We start from the raw sequence: 20227 nt of genomic DNA on the forward strand, positions 1-20227 counted from the left end.
AAAGAGAGGACACAAAGCTAAGCTAACCTGAGGCAAAGGTGGAACATTAACTCTTTTAAACCCTTCAGGTTTTAACAGGAGAAGTCTGTTCAGGAAATGTACCACCACACTCAGAGAGACAATGATCAGTGCTTCTTCCACATTACTCATTAACAGCTTCACCTTGCTTTTCTCATTGACTGGAGGAGGCACTGCCCTCCTGGCTCCTGCTGCGCCAAGGCCCACGCAGGGTCCTTTGCAAACCAGTGACTGCAGCAGGAGCAGCAAGCAGAGCTTACAGGTGATGGCTGCTACTCCTCCCAGCCCCTGCTGTCCCTGATGGCCACTCTCCTGTTGGAAACCGTTAGCCTGGGATCAAACCCTCTGCCCTGATCCCAAGCACACCTTGCCTGTGGACTTTAGCCCCTTTACACAGAGCAGCAGAAGCTTCCTCATGTCAGCATGAGGTCTTGAGCCTTGTCCTGAGGTACCACCTCTCCCATGGGTCACCTGCAGAAACTGCTTTTCAGACCCCCACTCTCCAGCCAAGTTTCCCATTCTCTGAGAACTACTCCTTTACATGGTCCATGCTCTGCTTGAACTCACAACTCTCCCCTGCAACGTATGATGGGGACCACGTTGGCCAAGCCGCTCTCCATCATTTTCCAGCAGTCCTGGCTCACCGGAGAGGTCCCAGAAGACTGGAAAATGGCCAACGTGGTCCCCATCCACAAGAAGGGTCGGATGGAGGAACCTGGGAACTACAGACCTGTCAGCCTGACCTCAGTGCCAGGGAAACTGATGGAACAGGTTATCTTGGGGGTGATAAGAGCGCACCTAAGGCATGGCAAAGGGCTCAGGTCCAGCCAGCATGGGTTTAGGAAGGGCAGATCCTGCCTTTCTAACCTGATCTCCTTCTATGATCAGGTGACCCACTTGGTGGATGTGGGGAGGCCTGTGGATGTGGTCTATCTGGACTTCAGCAAGGCCTTTGACACTGTCCCCCACAGCAAACTGCTGGCTAAGCTGTCAGCCCATGGCTTGGAGGGCAACACTCTGTGCTGGGTTAGGAACTGGCTGGAGGGCCGGACCCAGAGAGTGGTGGTGAATGGTGCCACATCCAGCTGGCGGCCAGTCACTAGTGGTGTCCCTCAGGGATCAGTGCTGGGCCCCATACTCTTTAACATCTTCATAGATGATCTGGATGAGGGCATCGAGTCAGTCATCAGCAAGTTTACAGATGACACCAAGCTGGGGGCAGATGTGACTGAGTTAGAAGGCAGAAGGGCTCTGCAGCGGGACCTTGACTGCCTGGACAGATGGGCAGAGTCCAAGGGGATGGGGTTCAATAGCTCCAAGTGCAGGGTGCTGCACTTTGGCCACAACAACCCCATGCAGAGATACAGGCTGGGGTCGGAGTGGCTGGAGAGCAGCCAGACAGAGAGGGATCTGGGGGTGCTGATTGATACCCACCTGAACATGAGCCAGCAGTGTGCCCAGGTGGCCAAGAGAGCCAGTGGCATCCTGGCCTGCATCAGGAATGGTGTGGCCAGCAGGAGCAGGGAGGTCATTCTGCCCCTGTACTCTGCACTGGTTAGACCACACCTTGAGTATTGTGTTCAGTTCTGGGCTCCCCAGTTTAAAAGGGACGTTGAGATGCTTGAGTGTGTCCAGAGAAGGGCGACGAGGCTGGTGAGAGGCCTTGAGCACAGCCCTACGAGGAGAGGCTGAGGGAGCTGGGATTGGTTAGCCTGGAGAAGAGGAGGCTCAGGGGTGACCTTATTGCTGTCTACAACTACCTGAGGGGTGGTTGTGGCCAGGAGGAGGTTGCTCTCTTCTCTCAGGTGGCCAGCACCAGAACAAGAGGACACAGCCTCAAGCTGTGCCAGGGGAGATTTAGGCTTGAGGTGAGGAGGAAGTTCTTCACTGAGAGAGTCATTGGACACTGGAATGGGCTGCCCGGGGAGGTGGTGGAGTTGCCGTCTCTGGGGCACTTCAAGGCAAGGTTGGACGTGGCACTTGGTGCCATGGTCTAGCCTTGAGCTCTGTGGTAAAGGGTTGGACTTGATGATCTGTGAGGTCTCTTCCAACCCTAATGGTACTAATGATACTGTGATGATTCTAACCTGGTGGAAGGGCATCACTTTTCCTACCTGGATTTCTTGGCATCACAGAGAAATCAGTGCACTGCTTACCATGGACTGCTGCTGCCACCCTTCCAAGGCTCTGAGGCCCAAAGCATTAAGTGTAGAAGGCTTTCTTCTGCTTTCCCAACTGCTTTGCAAACTTGTGCATTGCACTGATGCCAGACTAAAGACACTCACACCTCTGCAGCTCACCCAGGGGCAGAGACGGGCACAGTGCACAGCCGAAAATGTGCCTCTGTCTGCCACAAGCCCGTGGCTGCTGGAACAGCACAGGCCAGGCAGGCTGCTCTGATTCCTTTCCACCTCTGTCCTCTGAGACAGACACACCTCCTGCCTGGCTGGAAAGATTCATACCTGCCGCATGAAGGTCAGCACTTCAGTGACAACAGCTGAGCTAAGCTACATTTCTGTCTGGAGTATGCCCTTGACCCTGCATGCTAACCATAGCTGGACTTCAGATGCCCAGCAGATACTCTCTGTCTTGCTGGCATTCATGCCTCAGGGCATGGGGTGTATGAGGTAACCCATAATTTGTGCAGGCAGCTCTGTCTGCAAAGCTGCAGAATCTGGAGAATGAACTCCAAAGGCTTCCTGACCATTTCAGCCCAGTTTGCACTAGGTGCTGGACATCCTATCTACCTGCTGAGCTCTGGCAATAGGTGTTTGGGAATCTCTTTTGATCTAAGGCAAACTTTTCAAGCTGCTGCTGCTGACATAGCATTTAGTTTGTGGTTTGAGTGCTCCTTGTTTGTTTGTTTTGAGTGATACCAGGAAGAACAGCAAGAAGGGTTCATTTTTATGGTGTAGAAAGACACCCCTGGCATTCCAAAGGGAAGGAAGAAGGCATGCTCTGGGACTCCACTAAGCAGTAGCACTTCAGAATTTGGGAAGGAGAAGTCCTAGAGCAGCAACCATGCACTGTGGGATCATCCCTTTGGCTTTGCCACTGGATTCAGCTTGCTGAATCTGCTGGGTTTGTGCTGGCAGAGCTCTCAGAGTGAGATAATCTGCCCTGGCTCTTAGGTGACTCCAGCAGTGTGCAGTGCCAGTGCAGCAAGACACCAGCTTTTTATGGTGAGTTTTTCCTGTCTTGCTTCTCCCACCTTCATTTCCATCAGCACAAAAGGGCGTTCACATTCACCCTTGACAGGCATAGGGAATTGACTGCACAAGGTTGAAGCCAGTCCGCTGCTTAACCTGGCAGTCAAGCAGAGGAATCTGTCTGGGATCTCTGCCTACAATCACTTGGAAATATTTCTTCCCTCGGTCTTCCAGTGGAACCTGGAATTTTCTTAGGTCTACTATCCCAAAGGAGAAAAGTTCTTACTGTCATCAGCCTCAGATCTGTCTGCAGTCCCCAGCCCTTCTAAAGGCAGGCAGCAGCTCCCTAAAGCTGTGGGGATGTCTGCAGTGTGCTTGCAGAAAATTCCTACTTTTTAGACTCTCTCCTTGACCTTGTAACTGAATCCATAGAGGTGAATCAATGGAGCTGCACAAACCTCTTTGGAGACAATGCAAGATAGGAATGTTGAGGATTTCCATTCAGGTACACGGAAGCAGAGACAACACAGAGAAGAGACAAATGCAGCTTCCTCTCAGTTCCCTGCTTTTCAAGAGATCACACTAAGCAGCTGCATGGTCCAGAAGAAACAGACCATCGTTTCTAGGATACTTTCTGCCACAGTCCTGACTGTGACTCCTTTTCTCCACTTTGGAAGAGGATAGGAATGCAGAGAAGACAAACAACGTGAGCTACAAATAACCTTAACTATATTTTGGCAATAACTGACTGTGATATCTGCAGGATTTTCTCCTTGTACAGGTCGCAACTTGTTACCAAAAGAGGAAACAGCAGAGCAGAAAGAGGAAATATTTCAGCAATTCTTCTCTGTGATAACCTCCAAGTGACAGCTTCTCTGTGTACAGTGAAGGCAAATCATAGAAAATGTGTGAAGGTTTCAGAGCGTGCTGAAGGCAAAGCACTGCATCTGTCCACACAGACAAGCTGGTGACATCCTGGAGACAGCTCAGAGCTCAGCACAGACAACTTCCCCACCACACTTTCCTTGCCTATCAGGTGGCTTCTGTTGTGCAGTTTGTCCTGGGCCAGCATGGCTAGAGAGAGAGTTTGAGGTGTATGCATCACACCACTGCTGAGCCCCTGATGGCTGTGGTGAGACACTGGCCACAGCCAGAGGGAAGCAAATGCCTAGACACCGGGAAGCTGTGGAGGCTCCAACCCTGGAGGCATTCCAGGCCAGGCTGGATGCAGCCTTGAGCAGCCTGGTGTGGCGGAAGGTGTCCCTGCCCACAGCAGGTGGCTGGAACTGGGGGATCTTCAAGGCACCTTCCAAGCCAAGCCATCCTGTGAGCTGTTTGACACACACAACACAGAGCACTCACCGGCCACCAAACCATGCTTCGGCCAGCCAGGAAGAAGCCTCCCACTGTCCCACGGTTGGTCGAGTACATGGCCTGGGGAGAAAAGACAGAAAGGGTGAATCATGCTGCAGGGTGACAGGCAAGCTGCACGCACAGCCAGAGCAAACTGCTAGAATGAGAGGATAAAATCTACAGAGAAAGCTTCGGGAGAAGGTTGAGTGTTCTCTGCCAAAGGGAAAGGGGCTGACAAGAGTAAACTATGAGGAAGGAAATGATACCATTAGTATCTTGGGTCTGCATTAACCATTCCAGTTTCTTTGCTTCACCTTTCACTGTAGTGCAAACCATTGAAATCAAATTGAATTTAAACAATACAATGCTCACTCAGATAAGAGCTTGTCTGGACACTTCTTCAGGGATGCAATGCCTTTGTTTTCAGGCTTCAAAAGCTGCAAGATCATGAACAGAAACTATGTGGCTTTATCACTCGACACTGCCTAGCCCCAGCAGATAGCTACCAAAATGGGTTCTCTTCTTGTGGTGCCAGCATTGTGCCCACTTTTCTCTGAAGTCCAAAATACCAAAGAAGCCAGTCCAAATTTCCTCTTTACAGACTCGTTTTGTGTTTGTCAAGGGCTGAGCTTTAGAGGGAAGCTTCAGCCCATTTTTGCTGATGAGCCTGATCCGCACATTGGATTCCCATTGTCTCGCCTGATGGACTTTGACTAGGCAAAGAAAGAAAGACAAGTTGTGAAAATGAGCCAGATTTCAACTTCTAATGCCAAAGAGAGGAAGTAAAAACAATACATTCACACCTGACTGCACACAGCACTGAGTGAGTATTCTTCCAGAGAAGAGAACATTGTTGCTGAGAAGAAAGGGTTCCGGGACCTGCTCAGCACACAATTGCCTGACAGTCCACAGATGAGCCCTTCTTTGTGCCAGACCTTTGGGAGCAGCCCTACTTCCTGGAGAAGAGCCAGGTCCTCCCCAGCAGAGAGGTGCTCTACTAGAGGCTCCCCATTCATGACAAAGAGGCAAGGAAAACGCTGTGCCCATTTGACATAGACTCGAAATTTTTGGTGCTAGGCTCCTTGAGCAGCTGACATCTGCACTGTGAAATGTGCCCTGTGGTGCTCCTGGCAGACAGGATTACCAAAGCCTCCTCTCCACTTGTTAATGGGCAGATGTTCAGGTGCCCCAAGGACGCAGAAGTGCGCTGGCATTCTCCCATTTACAGCTCTGTAGCTCTCAGTGTTGGCCTCTTATCTTCAGACGCCTCAGTCCTGAGGTGACACAGGGACAGGCTCTGCCTTTCTCTGCCAGCTGTGCTACTTCCCCTTCAGATTCAGCACAGGGCTTTCCCTTGCGGTCCTCAGACAGCAGCACTATCAGGCTGGGCAGAAGGCACCAGCAGAAAGTCACTGCCAGCCCTTGCTGCCCAGGAACTGCTCCTGCCCTTGTGGTTTCAGGGGCACTGTGCCCCATTCTCAAGGCAGAAGGAAGTCACCATGATGCTGCTTCAGATGGCACCTACGGTCCTGAGCCACCTCACTGCTTTGCTGAGAGGGATCTGCAGCCCCCAGTCTGTCACACAGCCACAGCTGGAGCTTTACTGCCTCACCACCACCTCCCCGCACACTGAGTTCACCTCTGTCCCCCCTGCAGCTCCCTCTTCTCACCGGTCCCTGTGGCATCACCTCACGCCGCCAGTTCTCACTCCAGCCCCTCTGTTCCGTGGTGCTGAGCCCCATCTCTCCTAGCCTGCTTTCTGTCAGGGTCCTTCACTGGCCTCACCCTTCCTGACCAGGTCTCTCCACTCCTACCTCACACAAAGCTCATCACTACACCTCCTTCATTACCTCCATTCATCCAGCCCAAAGCTGCCTCCCCAGCCACCATCCACTCCCCACTCAATTCCCACATTTTCCCTACCCTGCACTTAGCAACTACCTCACTTCAGCACCAAAACCTTAGCACTTTTTTACATTTCCATTTACTGAGCCATTTTCCCAAGCCCCAGTAAACTATTTTCTCAACAAGTCAAAATGAAACAAGATTCAATCAAAGCCCAACCTACCCAGAGTCCCACCAGCAGGACTACCAAAAAATAGGCGACGATAACAGAGATGTCTGTAGCATTGTTGATCTTTATGTTGGACTCCATCCTGGCTGCTTCCCCGTCCTCTTCTTTCTCTCCTTATGTGCTTCTTGCAGAGTGCAGGTTAATGACAAACCTCTGTCACCTCCTGTGTTTTATATAATATATAACTTCAGATTCACTTGTCTCCCATGGGACACAAGTTGAAGCTGCTGCTTTCCTCGGACAGTTCCTTCCTCAAGACTGTTCCTCTGTCACAGGTGCTGCAGACTCCAGAGTTCAGCTGCCCTGCCAGAGGTGCTCAGGGTTTTAACATCCACGAGCAGATGTCTGGGAAGGAATGAGCAGGGAAAGGAGTGGCCTGGCTGCAATAAACCTGCATATTTACCTGCTCTGAGTGAATGTTTTTTTTTCTGAAGTGGCTGTACCTGTCTATCTAGTCATGGAAGATGCACTTCTTTCAGATGATGATAGTGAGGAAAGCAATAATCTGTGAGGAGGAGTGACCTGCACCCGGGGAAAACCCAGGGGTCCAGCACCTGTGACACCCTCTGTGTCATCTCAGCAGCATTACTCACCAGAGAAGCACCACTCTGTTTCTGGGAAGGAGATAACCTGAAGCTGTTTACATCCCTCACCTGGATACAGGTAAAGATGCAGATGAGCCATGAGGCTTAGAAGCAGGAGCTTACTGTTGTGAATTTCAGGGGGTTCAGTCTGTGGTGTTAGCTCTATAAGAGCCAAGGAGCTTCACATCCAAATAGTTCAAAGTTCCCCAGAGCCTGAGTCTGCTCTCCCTTTATTTGCTCTGCTCTTTTGACTTCAAAATCAAGCTAAGGCCAGGAAGATGTGGAACACACTGACTCCAGATGGGGCTTCATAGCCCTGTGTAAGGCAGCTGCCACAAACAATGCCTGTGAGCCTCTGTTGGAGCTAGAAAAGGTCAAAAAATCCACTGGTTTAGACCAGAGGACAGGTGCCAGGCACATTTCTGAGCTCTCGAGATGTCTGCAAGTCCTATTGTCTGCTTGATCCCAGGGAATCATTACTCATTTCCAGCTGAGCAGGCAGCCTTTGGGCAGTGAAAGGTTCCCCTGCAGTTAGAGTGAGCAGCACAGGCAGTGCAGCACACGGAGAGCACCCCGGGGCCGGCTGGTCTGGGCAGTCTCATTTCCTCACAAGGTGAAATTGAGGTCTGGTGCTCTCTTCATTGGAAAAGGATTTTCCTTAGGTAAATTTCCCTTTAGTAATTGTGGTCGACGAGAAGCATCAAGCCTAAGAAGCCGTAATCTAGTGTGATTGCTTGTAAGAACAAAAATCTCACTGTCATTTGAGTGCCTCTGGTCTTACAAACCAGACCTGATGCTGAGGCATCTCTCCCAAAACATGTTCTTCAGTTTGTCCTGCAGGACTGTGAAATGTTAGCTTTAAATCTAACAGGGAAAAAAATTAACCCTGGAAGCTGCTGAGCATCCAAAATTTCCATCAGCTGCAACCTTCCCTGCTGTGTATTTCAGGGGAAAAGAGACTTATTTACTAACCTTCAGCATCAGGACAGAGTTTGCCTAAGACAGGTTGGAGAGGGCACTTCTTTGAGGAGACTGCAAGACTCCCAGGTGTCCTCCCCACTAACAAAAAAAGTTTAGCTGTTATTAATTCAATTTCTTAGTCAGGCCACAGAGGCAAAGCAAAGAAAATATTAGACAGGAACTTATCTACCATAAGATGTCTTGTGTTCTTGTCTGGACCTCTGCAGAACAGAGCTCAGAGGCAAAAACCCATCACAGCCTCCTGACCACAGCTGCTCGGGGGTCACAGCAACAAGACTCAGAGGTTTAGAACAGCCATGGAGAAGCAGTGTCTAAAAAGCAATGACCTTGGAATTTCTATCTTCATATACAGTGGAAACAAATGCAGTCCTGGTTTGTTTCTGAAGGCCACAAACCCAGACTACTCTGCCAGACTGTCTAAGAGAGGAAGCAGCTTACTCAAAGCTCTTACTATCTCATGTCTCCATCCTTATATCTGCAGTCCAAAGAGAAACCTGGAAGCATTATACTCAGCAGTTGGTGTACTAAATGAATCACTTAATTGCCTGAATGCATAGGAATTGTCTCTGAAAGGTCAGCCAAATCTACAGATTGGAAAAAGGCTGAAGCTGCCTTTGTATTAGAGCTTCTGGAGATAAACATGAGTAAACTTCCCAAGAAGAAGACTGAACTTTGCACCAGGAACCACTGCTAATCTCTTTTCCCACAGCTTTCTCTTAGCTGGCACTGTGCTTTGCTGGGTGGTCTCATCCTCAGGTTTCTGCACAGCAAGAATGGGGCTCAAATACTAGAGAAAATGACAAATAACTTCATATATTGAGGCTCTCTCTCTTCTCTTTCCTGTGAGCCAGCCTAATTCCTTGAAGTAAGGCAGACTTTAACAGGAGTGATCAAAATACTTAGCCTAAATACCATAACGGGAGGGCTGTGATCATTGCTGCTCTCTGCATCAAGTCCGGTGGCATTTGGCTTATCGAGAACAGACAAAACAGACAATGGGTGAGAGCACAAACAGCTGCAGGACAGGGTAGTAACTTGTCCAAAGTCACACACCAGATAACTGACAGAGACCCAACAGAACTCTGCCATGGGTTTGCATCCCCCAGCCATAGAAGTGCAAGGGCTGACTGTGGGGCAAGGGCAGAGAAGCTGCCCTGGCTCTGCTATCATCAGAAAACGTGAGAATTCTATGCCTTGCTGCCACTTAGCCTTCTCTCCTAACTCGTAAGTGACTGCCCCTGAAGATAGCCAATGATAAAACAAACAATAAACCAAAGCAACTACAAACAAAGACAAAGTTGCATTACTATGCAAACCACCTCCTACAGAGGAGCTCCTCTGACATTCCTCATCAAGCAGATTCGGGTTTGAGATGCTCTGCACAAATGCAAACTTACACATGGGATCCTCTGTGCAACTAATAAAGGACAAAATCAGACAAAAAGGAGCAGTTCCTTAGCTTGCAGAAGGCTGTACACTAACTACCTTAGTAGAGTCTCTCCCTTCCTCTGCTGGTTTCCTAGCTGCAGAGTATGAGCTTACTGAGAAAAGAGATCCTGTTTGCAAGGGGATAAAACATAAACTCAGAGCCTCTCAGCAAAGCCTTCCTGAGGGGTCCCAACAAAAACTGATGGCAGTTAGAGTAGGACACAGGGGGTCATTTAGCATCAAACCTTCTGTGTGATGCCACAAGTCTTTTCTCTTTGTACAGTCTTGCTTACCTGAGTAAACTTGGATCTAGTTAGAAGAATTAGTCACAGAAGAATGATAAAACTGTTGGAAACTAAAAAGTGAAATTCATAGGAGAGGGATCACTGAAAAGGAAAAAAGATCTAAACTCTGTGATGTAGATAGAAGGAAAATCAGCAGATCTCTGCTGTCCCGGTCTGTGGCACACGTGAGGGGAGGATTTGCGTGGGGATTTCCCCGCACCTCAGAAGGTCAGCGGGAGTCGGGAGGATCACACGGGGAGAGGTGTGAGTGTTTCTGGGATTTGCACTGGGGATAAGCTGGTGGCTTCCCTGGTTTGGTGAGCGCTTGATGACAGCAGCAAGTCGAAAACCCCTGCTGGTCTCTGCAGGTGTTCTGGAATTTGTTTTCCTCATGCGGTGAGGCAAGGAGCCAAACTAGTAACTAAACACGATGGGCCAGGAAGCTACTCCGAACGTATGACTCCTGCTAGAAACGGATCGCTCCTCCCAGGACCGGGACTGCTAAGCCCCACGGCAGGCAGGCTGCTGATGTTTTGCACGGCACGTTCCAAAGGGTGCTGAGTGCTGCGGGTTGGAAAGGGTGCTCAAAGCGGGGCAGTAGTCAAGCGGACATTAGCTGCTGAATTTTATCGCGCCGGTGCTTGCTTTGTTCGAGGGAACACCGAGGCCCACTACCATCTGAGAATGCAACCGCTCAAGGAATGGCTTCTAAAAGCCACACGGTTTGTTATCTGCTAACTCCAGCCCAGCAGCAAGCCTGCCTGACTGGACCAGCAGGTATTCCCCAAACGGCTCTAGAATGCAGCGACCAGGGAGGTTGGAGGCGATAGCACTCCGGGATGCTCTCCAGCAGGAGAAAGTTCTTTCAGTAGAGAAAACTCCTGGAGCAACCCTCTGTATTCCAAAACCCTGCTGTCCCAGGGTTGGCATACTGGCACTGAAAAGCCAGCATTGTACCCTTCCTTCTTTCTCTTTAGTGCTGCCAGGCTCTCGCTCCAAGGTTTGCTTTACAAATGAGGCCTCTACCAAACCCTGTCACTGCAGGAATATTCTGCATTTAGCAATTCACTGCACCACCTGTAGCTGAAGTCCAGAAGACACCTTTGTATCACCACCAAAACACTTGGCTAGCAGTGTGAAAATGGAAACAGAACCCATCTACATACAGGATATCACTGCAATGCTTCTCCCTTCCCTGCCAGCCCTCTCCAAAGAAACTCCTCTAAGTCGTCATGTTGGTTCCATGGGGGATTTCAGCATCTTCAGTCTTTAGAGCCAGAGCAAGGACTTTGCTAGCAATTAGGAGCAGGAAACAATAACAGCCTAACAAAGAATGCTGTTAGCAGCAAGATAAAGCCTCACTGTTTTTCAAGTAACATCAATGAAAGAAGAGTGTCCTTCAGGCTGTAACTATCAGAAAGCTCAGCCTCAGCACAACCTGCACAGGATGCTCAGAGAGTGACTGATGATGACCTTATAGGTATTTGCCAACCAAAATGATTCTATGAGTGGGTCAGAACTAAATCCAGCTTATTCAGCAGCTCTGCTTCTTCCATCACATATCTTTGCTTTTCCCCCACAGCCTTGCTGCACTAATGCAGGATGTTAGACCCACATATGCTAACTATCAGAAACAGGGAGCACTGGGTAAGGCTTTTGGCAGCCTAGGACACAGGAAGGATGGCCAGTGTGAGCCGGGTGGCAAGAGCCAGGAGAGCTATGCACTGATGACAGGTTCCCTGCACCTGCTTACAGCAAGAGACAATTCTTAGCTTTCAATTACCCTTTACTTTCACAATACTTCAGGAGGGCATGATTCAGGTGCAGCTGCACAGTGTAGCAGACTATGTTTAAGAAGGGTGTGTGAAATTTGGGGCATATTTTTCAGTGCTGGTTCCTATCATCAGGCCATTGCTCACTGGCACTGTACCAAGTGCTAGAGGACTTGCCTATGCAGATCACGGAGCACTGAAGTCATCCCAGATAAGCAGGTAGCTTCCATTGCCATCCAAACAGATCACATCCAGAGGGACTGCATAACACTGGCATACAAACTCACAATCTGCTCCTAGAGATTAGTCCCAGAATAGCAGAAATCTCTTCCAGCTCCTCAAACATCGACAATCCTCCCTTAAACTCATGCAAAAGAAGTGCAAATGTTTTGGGAACATCATGCAAAGATCACTGATAGGATGGGAGATTCACATTCCAGGACACTCTGGGTGTAGCCCAGAGGGACAATTACAGTCTGTTCCCATTTGTGCTCACAGATACAATTTGATCTGAATGCTTCGGAGAGCAAGCAACCCATGCACCCACCAAACCAGAGAGATGACATGGCTACACAGCTGTGGCCGTTTGGTAGTCAGGAGGCAGAGAACCTGTGTGAACAAACAGGAGTTCTTGCTGGAAAACTCCAACTCCTTGGAATTCTTTCCACATCTAGAAACTTTCCTTTCTTACACTACATTGCCACTTGGGAAACCCTCAGAGGTTTCCTGCAGATCAGCATCAGGTGTTCCTACAAGAGAGCACACACAGAGCCATTCTGCCCTACTAACTCACTAGAGATGACCTTGCTTGCCTGATAGAGGACCCAAAATGTGCCCTTCTGCCAGATCACCAGGGGTAGGGAGCACTGATTGTTCTCGTGCCATCACAGGACAAGTGATTACGTGTGGCTATTATTTTACCACTTGTTAATGATTCCTTAAGAGACTGATGATAACAGACAGAAGACTCATTTCACCACTCAGGCCCATGGATCTGAACACAAGGTGCCTCAGACCATGTCAGAACTGAGGTGACCCTTAAGAGCAAATCATTGTTAAATAAAACCCATCAAGGCACACTGGTTCAACAGGCTGGGGACAACTTTCACTGTCACAGATGACAAGAGTAAAGCAACTCCCTACAGCTACACAAAGGTAGACACTTGTGCAGTCACATGGCTGCTGTCACCTCCCAAACTGTGTCAGCAGGTTTAAAGTCTCAAACTGCCTGGAAATATAGCAGTGGCAGTGCCAGGTCCCAAGGCTTCACTTCTCACTGCTCAGTGCCTGCTCCCACCTGGAGTACTGTGTCCAGTTCTGGAGCCCCCATTACAAGAAGGATATGGAGATGCTGGAGTGTGTCCAGAGAAGGGCCACTGGAATGCTCAGAGGGCTGCAGCAGCTCTGCTATGAGGACAGACTGAAAGAGTTGAGGCTCTGCAGTCTGGAGCAGAGGAGGCTCCCAGGTGACCTTCTTGTAGCCTTCCAGTATCTGAAGGAGCCTACAAAAAAGCTGGGGAGGGACTTTTCAGGATATCAAGGAGTGACAGGACTGGGGGGAATGGAGCAAAGTTGGAGGTGGGGAGATTCAGGCTGGAGGTGAGGAGGAAGTTGTTGAGCATGAGAGTGGTGAGACCTCAGAATGGGTTGCCCAGGGAGGTGGTTGAGGCCTTGTCCCTGGAGGTATTTAAGGCCAGGCTGGATGGGGCTCTGGCCAGCCTGCTCTAGTGTAGGGTGTCCCTACCCATGGCAGGGGGGGTGGATTCTTGTGGTCCCTTCCAACCCTGACTGATTCTATGATTCTATGCTCCATGCTGGCTGCTGCTTTGCCAAGTAAGCACTGAGCTACTCACTCAGTGACATAACCCCAAAACCCTGCTGCCACTGTAGTGTCTGTACACTTCTTCTCGATGCCACTATTAGACCGACAAACTAAAGCCCTTCAATGCCTCAGGTCCTGTTAGCACCTGAAGAAACGTCCAGCAGTGCTGCCTTCTGCACCTGGACTACGTCCCCTCAAACTTGTGTTCTCAGCCCAGGGAGGCTGCCTGCAGCTCTGTGCTAGATGCTCAGCACTCTCAGGCTGCTGTTTGCTGCAGGAATGCAGCAAATGTTTGCTTGCAGCTGCAAGCTGTTGGAATGGAAGGTGACAAAAGGCAGAGTATTCTGGCACTCATGAAGCACAAGTGTCCTCACAGCAGCCTCATCACTGAGCCTGGTGTCTTCCTTTCTAGAGGAAAACTGGTCAATATCAGGGCATGGCAGACTCAAGGACACCCCCCTGAAGCCTGTGCTAAGAGCTAGCACCAATACTACCTCTGATGTGCAGAACTGTGAGAGCCTGTGCAGCTGCCTGCGCCACAGCAGGTACCCAGCCACATCACAGGTCGCACTTAGACCAGGGGGTCCCATCTTAGGACACCAAGGCAGACATTCTACAGTGCTTGGCCAATGTGCTGCTGCAGTTTTGGTTCCTGCTCCTGTAAAGCACAGGCATTTTCCTTATTTGAAGAGGAACAAAGCCTTCCAGAAGCCATTTCCAGGCATGCAAGTGACAAAAAAGGTGACTGGGAACAGCTGTTGCAGATTCACCAAGGGCAAATTTTGCCTGGAAAACCTGGATTCTACAGTGAGACACCTGAGTGTGGGCTTTGGACATCACCTCCCACTGCACCGCCACAGCCACGCTGGTGAGGTGTGGACTGGGTGAGCGAGCCTAAAAGGTGGGTAAAAAACCAGCTGCACCATCAGGCACAAAGGTCGGTGCCCGAAGTCAGAATGAAAGCTGACTACAAGTTCTGTCAGGTTCAGTACTCTTTAATATCTTCATCTGTGTCGTGGACCTTGATAACAGATCAGATCTGCAGAGCTGTGAGATGGTATTCACGCTGCTCAGCCTTGGCAGGCTGCAGCCGCTGCTGGCCTAGCATTTAATATCTTCACTAAGGACCTGACCTTGGCAATAGTTCAGAAAGAAAATACTTCATGGAGTGCAGAGATGGTATCAAATGCACTGAAGATCAGGGATCTCAGAGATCATCTACTCCAACCTCCTGCCATGGGCAGGCATGCCTCTCAGCTAGACTTGGTTGCCCAAGGCCTCATCCAGCCTGACCCTGGACACCTCCATGGAGGGGGCATCCACAACAGGACTGGGCCAACAAGATCCTTGTGAACTTCAACACAGTGGCTTCTCTGAACAGAAAGTGCATCAGGGCTATGGGGGGAAAGCCTGGAAGCTCCCGAGCACCATTTGCTCTGCTCTTATAGAGACCTTCTTTGGAGCTGCAGATACAGGGTCTGAATAAGTCTGAGCAGAGCTGACAATGCACCTCACCAATTAACCACCACTGATTTACTACACTGAAGTGTTGGTGGATAACTTGGAGCCTGGAGCTACCTATCCCAGTATTTCATCAGCCTTAACTCACCCTACTGAAGCCAGCCCTTTTTCTTCCAGGCAGCAGCATTCATGCTCTTAACACAGCAAGGATGGTTTAGAGCCAGTGAGATAGCTGAGAACTAAGGGCAGCAAGGACTTGGAGTTCCCTTTGACTTCTCGATCAAAGATGAACAAGGGTGGCCATAAAGCACTTACAATGACACCCCCACCCTTGGGATCCTTCCTGGATAGTGCTCAGGAGAGGCAGCTGTTCAGACCAGTCACAAACTGAGCCAGGCTCACTGCCTCCTCGGGTTCTGCTGGAAATACCTCCCAGAATACAAGCACAGTGCAAACCTATCAGGCAGTGGCTGTGTAGCTGCAGTGGATTCCCCACAAGACGTTTCCAGAGGCTTTGCAATGTTAGGATGAAAAAAGTAATGAGCCCAATGTAATTACCAGAAAGAGAAGGATGAAAAGGAAGAAAACAGCTGTTAAGAGGAAACTGAGACTACCCAAAAGACAAAAATAACCCCCTGCTCTCTGTAACTACATCTTGTGTTAGACTCACTGTGACCTAACCAGCTGTAATGGCATACACATCCAAACCAGAAAAGTCCACTTCAAAATTAGTGCAGTATTAGAACTTGCACCCCCAGAAAATACTTGCCCGTTCCCTTTCTCCACTCCTAATTTTCGTTGTCCTATTCCTCTTGGCAAACCCAGGCCTGATCACTGCCTGGCAAAGGCTTGCCTTTAAAGCAGCCCACAGCACACAGTAACAGGAGGAGGGTAAACAGGAGGATTATCAACACCAGAGAAGGAAACATACCCAGTCCTGCAGGCTGGTTGCTCTGGCCACACTGAGAGCTCAGAATCGCAGCTCCCTGCTTCACCTCTCCATTCCCCAGTTGCACCATCTCCATTAGCCAGGAGATTGCAAGGCTTCTGTGTGTAGGCTTCATGGCACTAATGAAGAGAGTAGATGTTAATGGCTAGCATTTGGTTCTCCTGAATGATGCTTCTAGGGCTTAATGGCTTATGTCTCCTTGGCAACAACACATCAGGGACCTTTTAACGAGGTTTGCATATGAGCTGTGTACAGCACCACACCAGAGACCCCAGCTGACAAGGTTTCCAAAACATGATGTCTTCAGGAGAGGGTAGCTAACCTTTGACAAAGCAAAGACCACACGGGTGAGCTGGCAGAGAAGCAAGAGCTTTCCCTAGTCCTGCTCAAACCTGTAGCACCTGTAAGGCTCCAAGTGACCGAGTCAGCGATCAGCTCTTATTCAAAGCAGACTATCCTCACGTCTTTGACTTCAGTATAATTGCACTAACTTCCTGGTTATCCACTCTAAAAAAGGGATGATATTGCAGGAATTAAACTCAGCAGTAAGGCTGACTGTGGTTTATCCTGCAGAAACCTTGCATTACTTTGGTACTTTTCTGCAGAACCACTTGTTAGAAGGGAGAGGCTGCAGCCTTTCCCACAACTTCAGCTTGCTCTGTGAAGCCTTCTGAAGAACACAGGAGGTTTTCATACCTCCACAGGAAACAAACCTTGAGCTGCAGAAACCTCTCTGCTGGAAAAACAGACTTCTGATGAACATGCACAGACACAACTCAGGACTGAAGCCAGCAGAGATCATTCAAGCGCCACTCTTAAGTCCCTCTAACATTTCTGTTGCATAGATTCACAGAATGGTTTGGGTTGGAAGGGACCTCAAAGATCATCCAATTCCACCCTCTGCCACACCTCCCACTAGCCCAGATTGCTCAAGGCCTCATCTAGGCTGACCTTGAACACTTTCAGGGAGGGGACATCCACAACCTCTCTGGACAACCTGTACCAGTGCCTCTCCACCCTCATTGTAAAGAATTTCTTCCTAATCTCCAGTCTAAATCTGCCCTCCTCAGGGTTCAATCCATTGCCCCTTGTCCTGTCACTCCAAACTCCGGTCAAAGTCCCTCCCCACCTCTCCTGTAGCCCCCTTCAGGTACTGGAAGGCTGCTCTAAGGTCACCTTGGAGCCTTCTCCAGGCTGAACAGCCCCAGCTCTCTCAGTCTGTCCCCATAAGGGACACAAAGCCATATTTGGGTTTATTTTTTTCCCATCACATCCGTGAAAATAATTGAAGTCATTAACTTCACATAAATCTTAACTGACTCCAGTCATTGTAACACCACAAACACAGTGACAGGCCAGAAGGAGTGGAACATGAAGCTACATCACAGAGTGCCAGGTACTTAACTTGTTTATACACTTCCCCATAGTTCCCAATGTGGTCGGTAAAGAGCTCAGCCATGCGGTCGCTGAGCACCTCACGGCACTGCTGCAGGAGCTCAGGCAAGTCAGGCACCAGCACTGAAACTAAGGGCAGAGAGCGCTGCAGAGTTAAGAGCTAGGGTCTGCATTCTGCACCACCACTGGTAGCTTCAGACACACACTAACAAGACCTACTGACTGAGGGGAAGTTAAGGGTGGTTTAACACTCATCTTACACAGACTGCTGTGCTGCTGAGTCTGCTTGTGAGGGACAGCAGAGAGAAACCGAAGGTGCTAATGAGCTGCTGCACGGTGATCTGAGAGACAGGATCATTCTGCAGGTGTTCTCTAGACTGCTGTGGAAAGCAAACAAACGAAATTTCCAGTGCTAAGGGGAGCTCCACAATCGACAGCATGAGGAAGGAAACACTGATGCAGTCCTGGAGACTTGCACTCACACAAAATGCAGGGACTTTATCCAATGAAAAATCTGTGATCAGCTTTATGAATCTGGTCACAGACAACTGTGGGGCAACAATTTTGTATTTCTGTTCCTCATCTGTTAGGAAATTGGTTCTAAAATCTGGTGTCAATTTACAATCAACACATCCCAACATGTTTGCAGTTCTAGAAGGTGAAGGACACACAAAAACATAATTTCCCTGGAATATGCCATTGTCCAAAGTCACAGCAACACCATATGTGAGGCAGCTGAGGCTGTTTGAAGTAGATTCCTACTGAGATTTCAAAGTTGGCATCTGATTAAGTGCTGACTTGCTAACAACTTACTGAGAAAGCTATCAGCAAGAACGTGTGCCCCATGAGCAGTGATAGGAAGCAGCTCTAGGCTCGGTTCAACGGTGCAGAGACCTGCACGTGTGAGCTGCAGCCTGACCAGGCTCTGCTCGGTATGGAAGTCATGAAGACAGCCTGGATGAAAGTAGGCAGTCAGCAGTGGAATGTGCTCCTGCACTGCCAGAGAGCAGCACTCCTTCCGCCTTCATTTGCACACATAAGGCGATGGCCTCTGGGGTTTCTTTAAACCCAAGCAAAGAATTTTTATTAAATTACTTGGGCAGTGCAGCTTCAGATGCTGCTGCTCCTGCAAATGAAGGCGGGGGGGGAGAGAACCCCACAAGAAAAGGAGGAATGCCTAAGGTTTGCCTCCAGGCTTCACATATTTGCCGTAAACGGCAGCTCAGCTAATCGACTTAAAGGTAGCTTCTGGATGGCTGCTGAGTAAGCCAGAGTTACCAGTCAGTTAATCTGGCCGTGGGCTGCAGGGCTCCTACCCCCGCACTCTGCATTCTTAACATCCTCCCATCTCCCTACCTCAAACCAGAGGAGACACTTGGCGTGGCCACTGTGTAATTCAGCAAAAGCCTCGACGAGGCAGCACCTTATCGAGCACAGGTATCTTAACAGTGACAGAAAATCCGAGAAGGATGACACATCCTGCAGATACCTACTGAAGGCCAGCAAGCAGAGCAGGTCAAGCGTCCGTGTGCACAGCTGAAGATATTCATCTCAGGTGCATAAGATCCCAAAGGGGCACAGATCTGCAGAGACTGCAGTAGGCAGGGGCAAGGGTGCGTCCAAGCTGATGGGCCGTTTTTATAAAGGCACTGGGGTGCTGAAGCATTGCTTAGTTGATACTAATATACATAAACGTCTCTCAAACCAGATTGAAATTAAAGAAATACAGGCCAGGTAGGTGATCTCATCAGGTTATACCAACATGAAGTACATACAGTTTGATTAAATTCCGCTACAATTAGTTCCAGTAGTACCTCTAGTCTTAAATACAAGCTTATAAGTGTCAATGTGATTTGGTCATTTGCTGCACACACAATACTTACAGTGGTCATCTAATATAAATACCTTGAGCTTTATTTCAGTGCCACTGCATCAAGTCCCACAGTGCTCTGATATATGTGCTTGTGGCAGCCCTGTCATAAATTACAGAAACACAAACAAATATCATTTGGTGCTCTGCAGATTTTAGGGGGTTTTCATTTGTACACTTTCCTTTCATGTCCAAAGCACCCCAAATCAGAAGTGGATTACAGTAGTGTTTCCCTCCAGGGATGCGTACAAGCAAGAGCAGACCCTGCTGTGCCACGAGCACAGAGTGAACTTTGCCAGCCCAACTCTGAACCAGCTTACTATGTCCCACAGACCTCTGCTCCATGCACTTTTGGATGCAAGGTGAAAGAAACAGGTTCCACAGCCGTCTGAAGTCTCTCTTGCTGAAAACACAGCTGTGGTGACTAGTCACAGAATTTCCCCTAGGAAGCGTATCTGTAGGTGGCTGTCCTGTTTTAGGATAAAACACAGGCAATCACAAACCTCTCAGGTGTAAAGGTATAGAGCAGGTACAAAGCACTTTGTGTTAGCTCTTAACATCTCAGAGAGGTGCAATGCATAACCATGACATTATTGGAGGTTTCAATTAACAAGACTGGGATCTCTGAGCACAGGCGATCGCTACACTGCAAGAACAGCGGTCCCCAGCAGATGGGAAGCATCAGGCAAGCAAAAAGTTGAGCTCCCGTAGCGCTGCCTGTACTGCAGCACTGCCTCCCTGCCACACAGCAGCGTGCACGCTGCAAATACCCCCAGTGGTTGAGGGGCTGGTGGAAAACAAATCTATGATTACGATCGGTATGGCGGACCTCCAGTATTGCCCTTTAAGTGTGGCACAACAATCTGCAGTGGCGAAGAATCAAGGGCAGGTAGCTAGGAGTATGAATCAAGAGCCTGATTGGCAGGACCCCATAAGCGCCCCCACACCTCCCTGACAGCTGGAATCACAGAATGCCTCTGGTTGGAAGGGACCCTTGAAGCAGTGAGCAGGGACTTCTTTAATTAGACTCGATGCTCAGGGTCTCCGTCAAGTCTGACTTTGATGTTTTTAAACAAACACAGTCCAG

At 49.3% G+C, this 20227-nt stretch overlaps 1 protein-coding gene across 2 annotated transcripts in view; it reads right to left on the minus strand.

Moving 5' to 3' along the window:
- The window catches only part of SLC5A1 (solute carrier family 5 member 1), a 34139-nt gene extending 18212 nt beyond the window's left edge, over positions 1-15927 (minus strand). The window contains exons 1-2 of one of the 2 annotated variants that reach the window (XM_064168241.1): positions 15858-15927; positions 4530-4601 (exon numbers count right to left, since the gene is read on the minus strand). In XM_064168241.1, coding sequence (XP_064024311.1) covers positions 4530-4598 — 69 coding nt within the window. In that variant the 5' untranslated portion in view covers positions 4599-4601; positions 15858-15927. Of the gene's footprint in view, positions 1-4529; positions 4602-6588; positions 6699-15857 lie in introns of those variants that run through there. The other variant, XM_064168244.1, reaches the window with a different exon arrangement.
- Positions 15928-20227: the final 4300 nt, after the last annotated feature.

The sequence above is a fragment of the Pogoniulus pusillus genome, chromosome 30 (assembly GCF_015220805.1).
Source record: "Pogoniulus pusillus isolate bPogPus1 chromosome 30, bPogPus1.pri, whole genome shotgun sequence".
NCBI lineage: Eukaryota > Metazoa > Chordata > Aves > Piciformes > Lybiidae > Pogoniulus > Pogoniulus pusillus.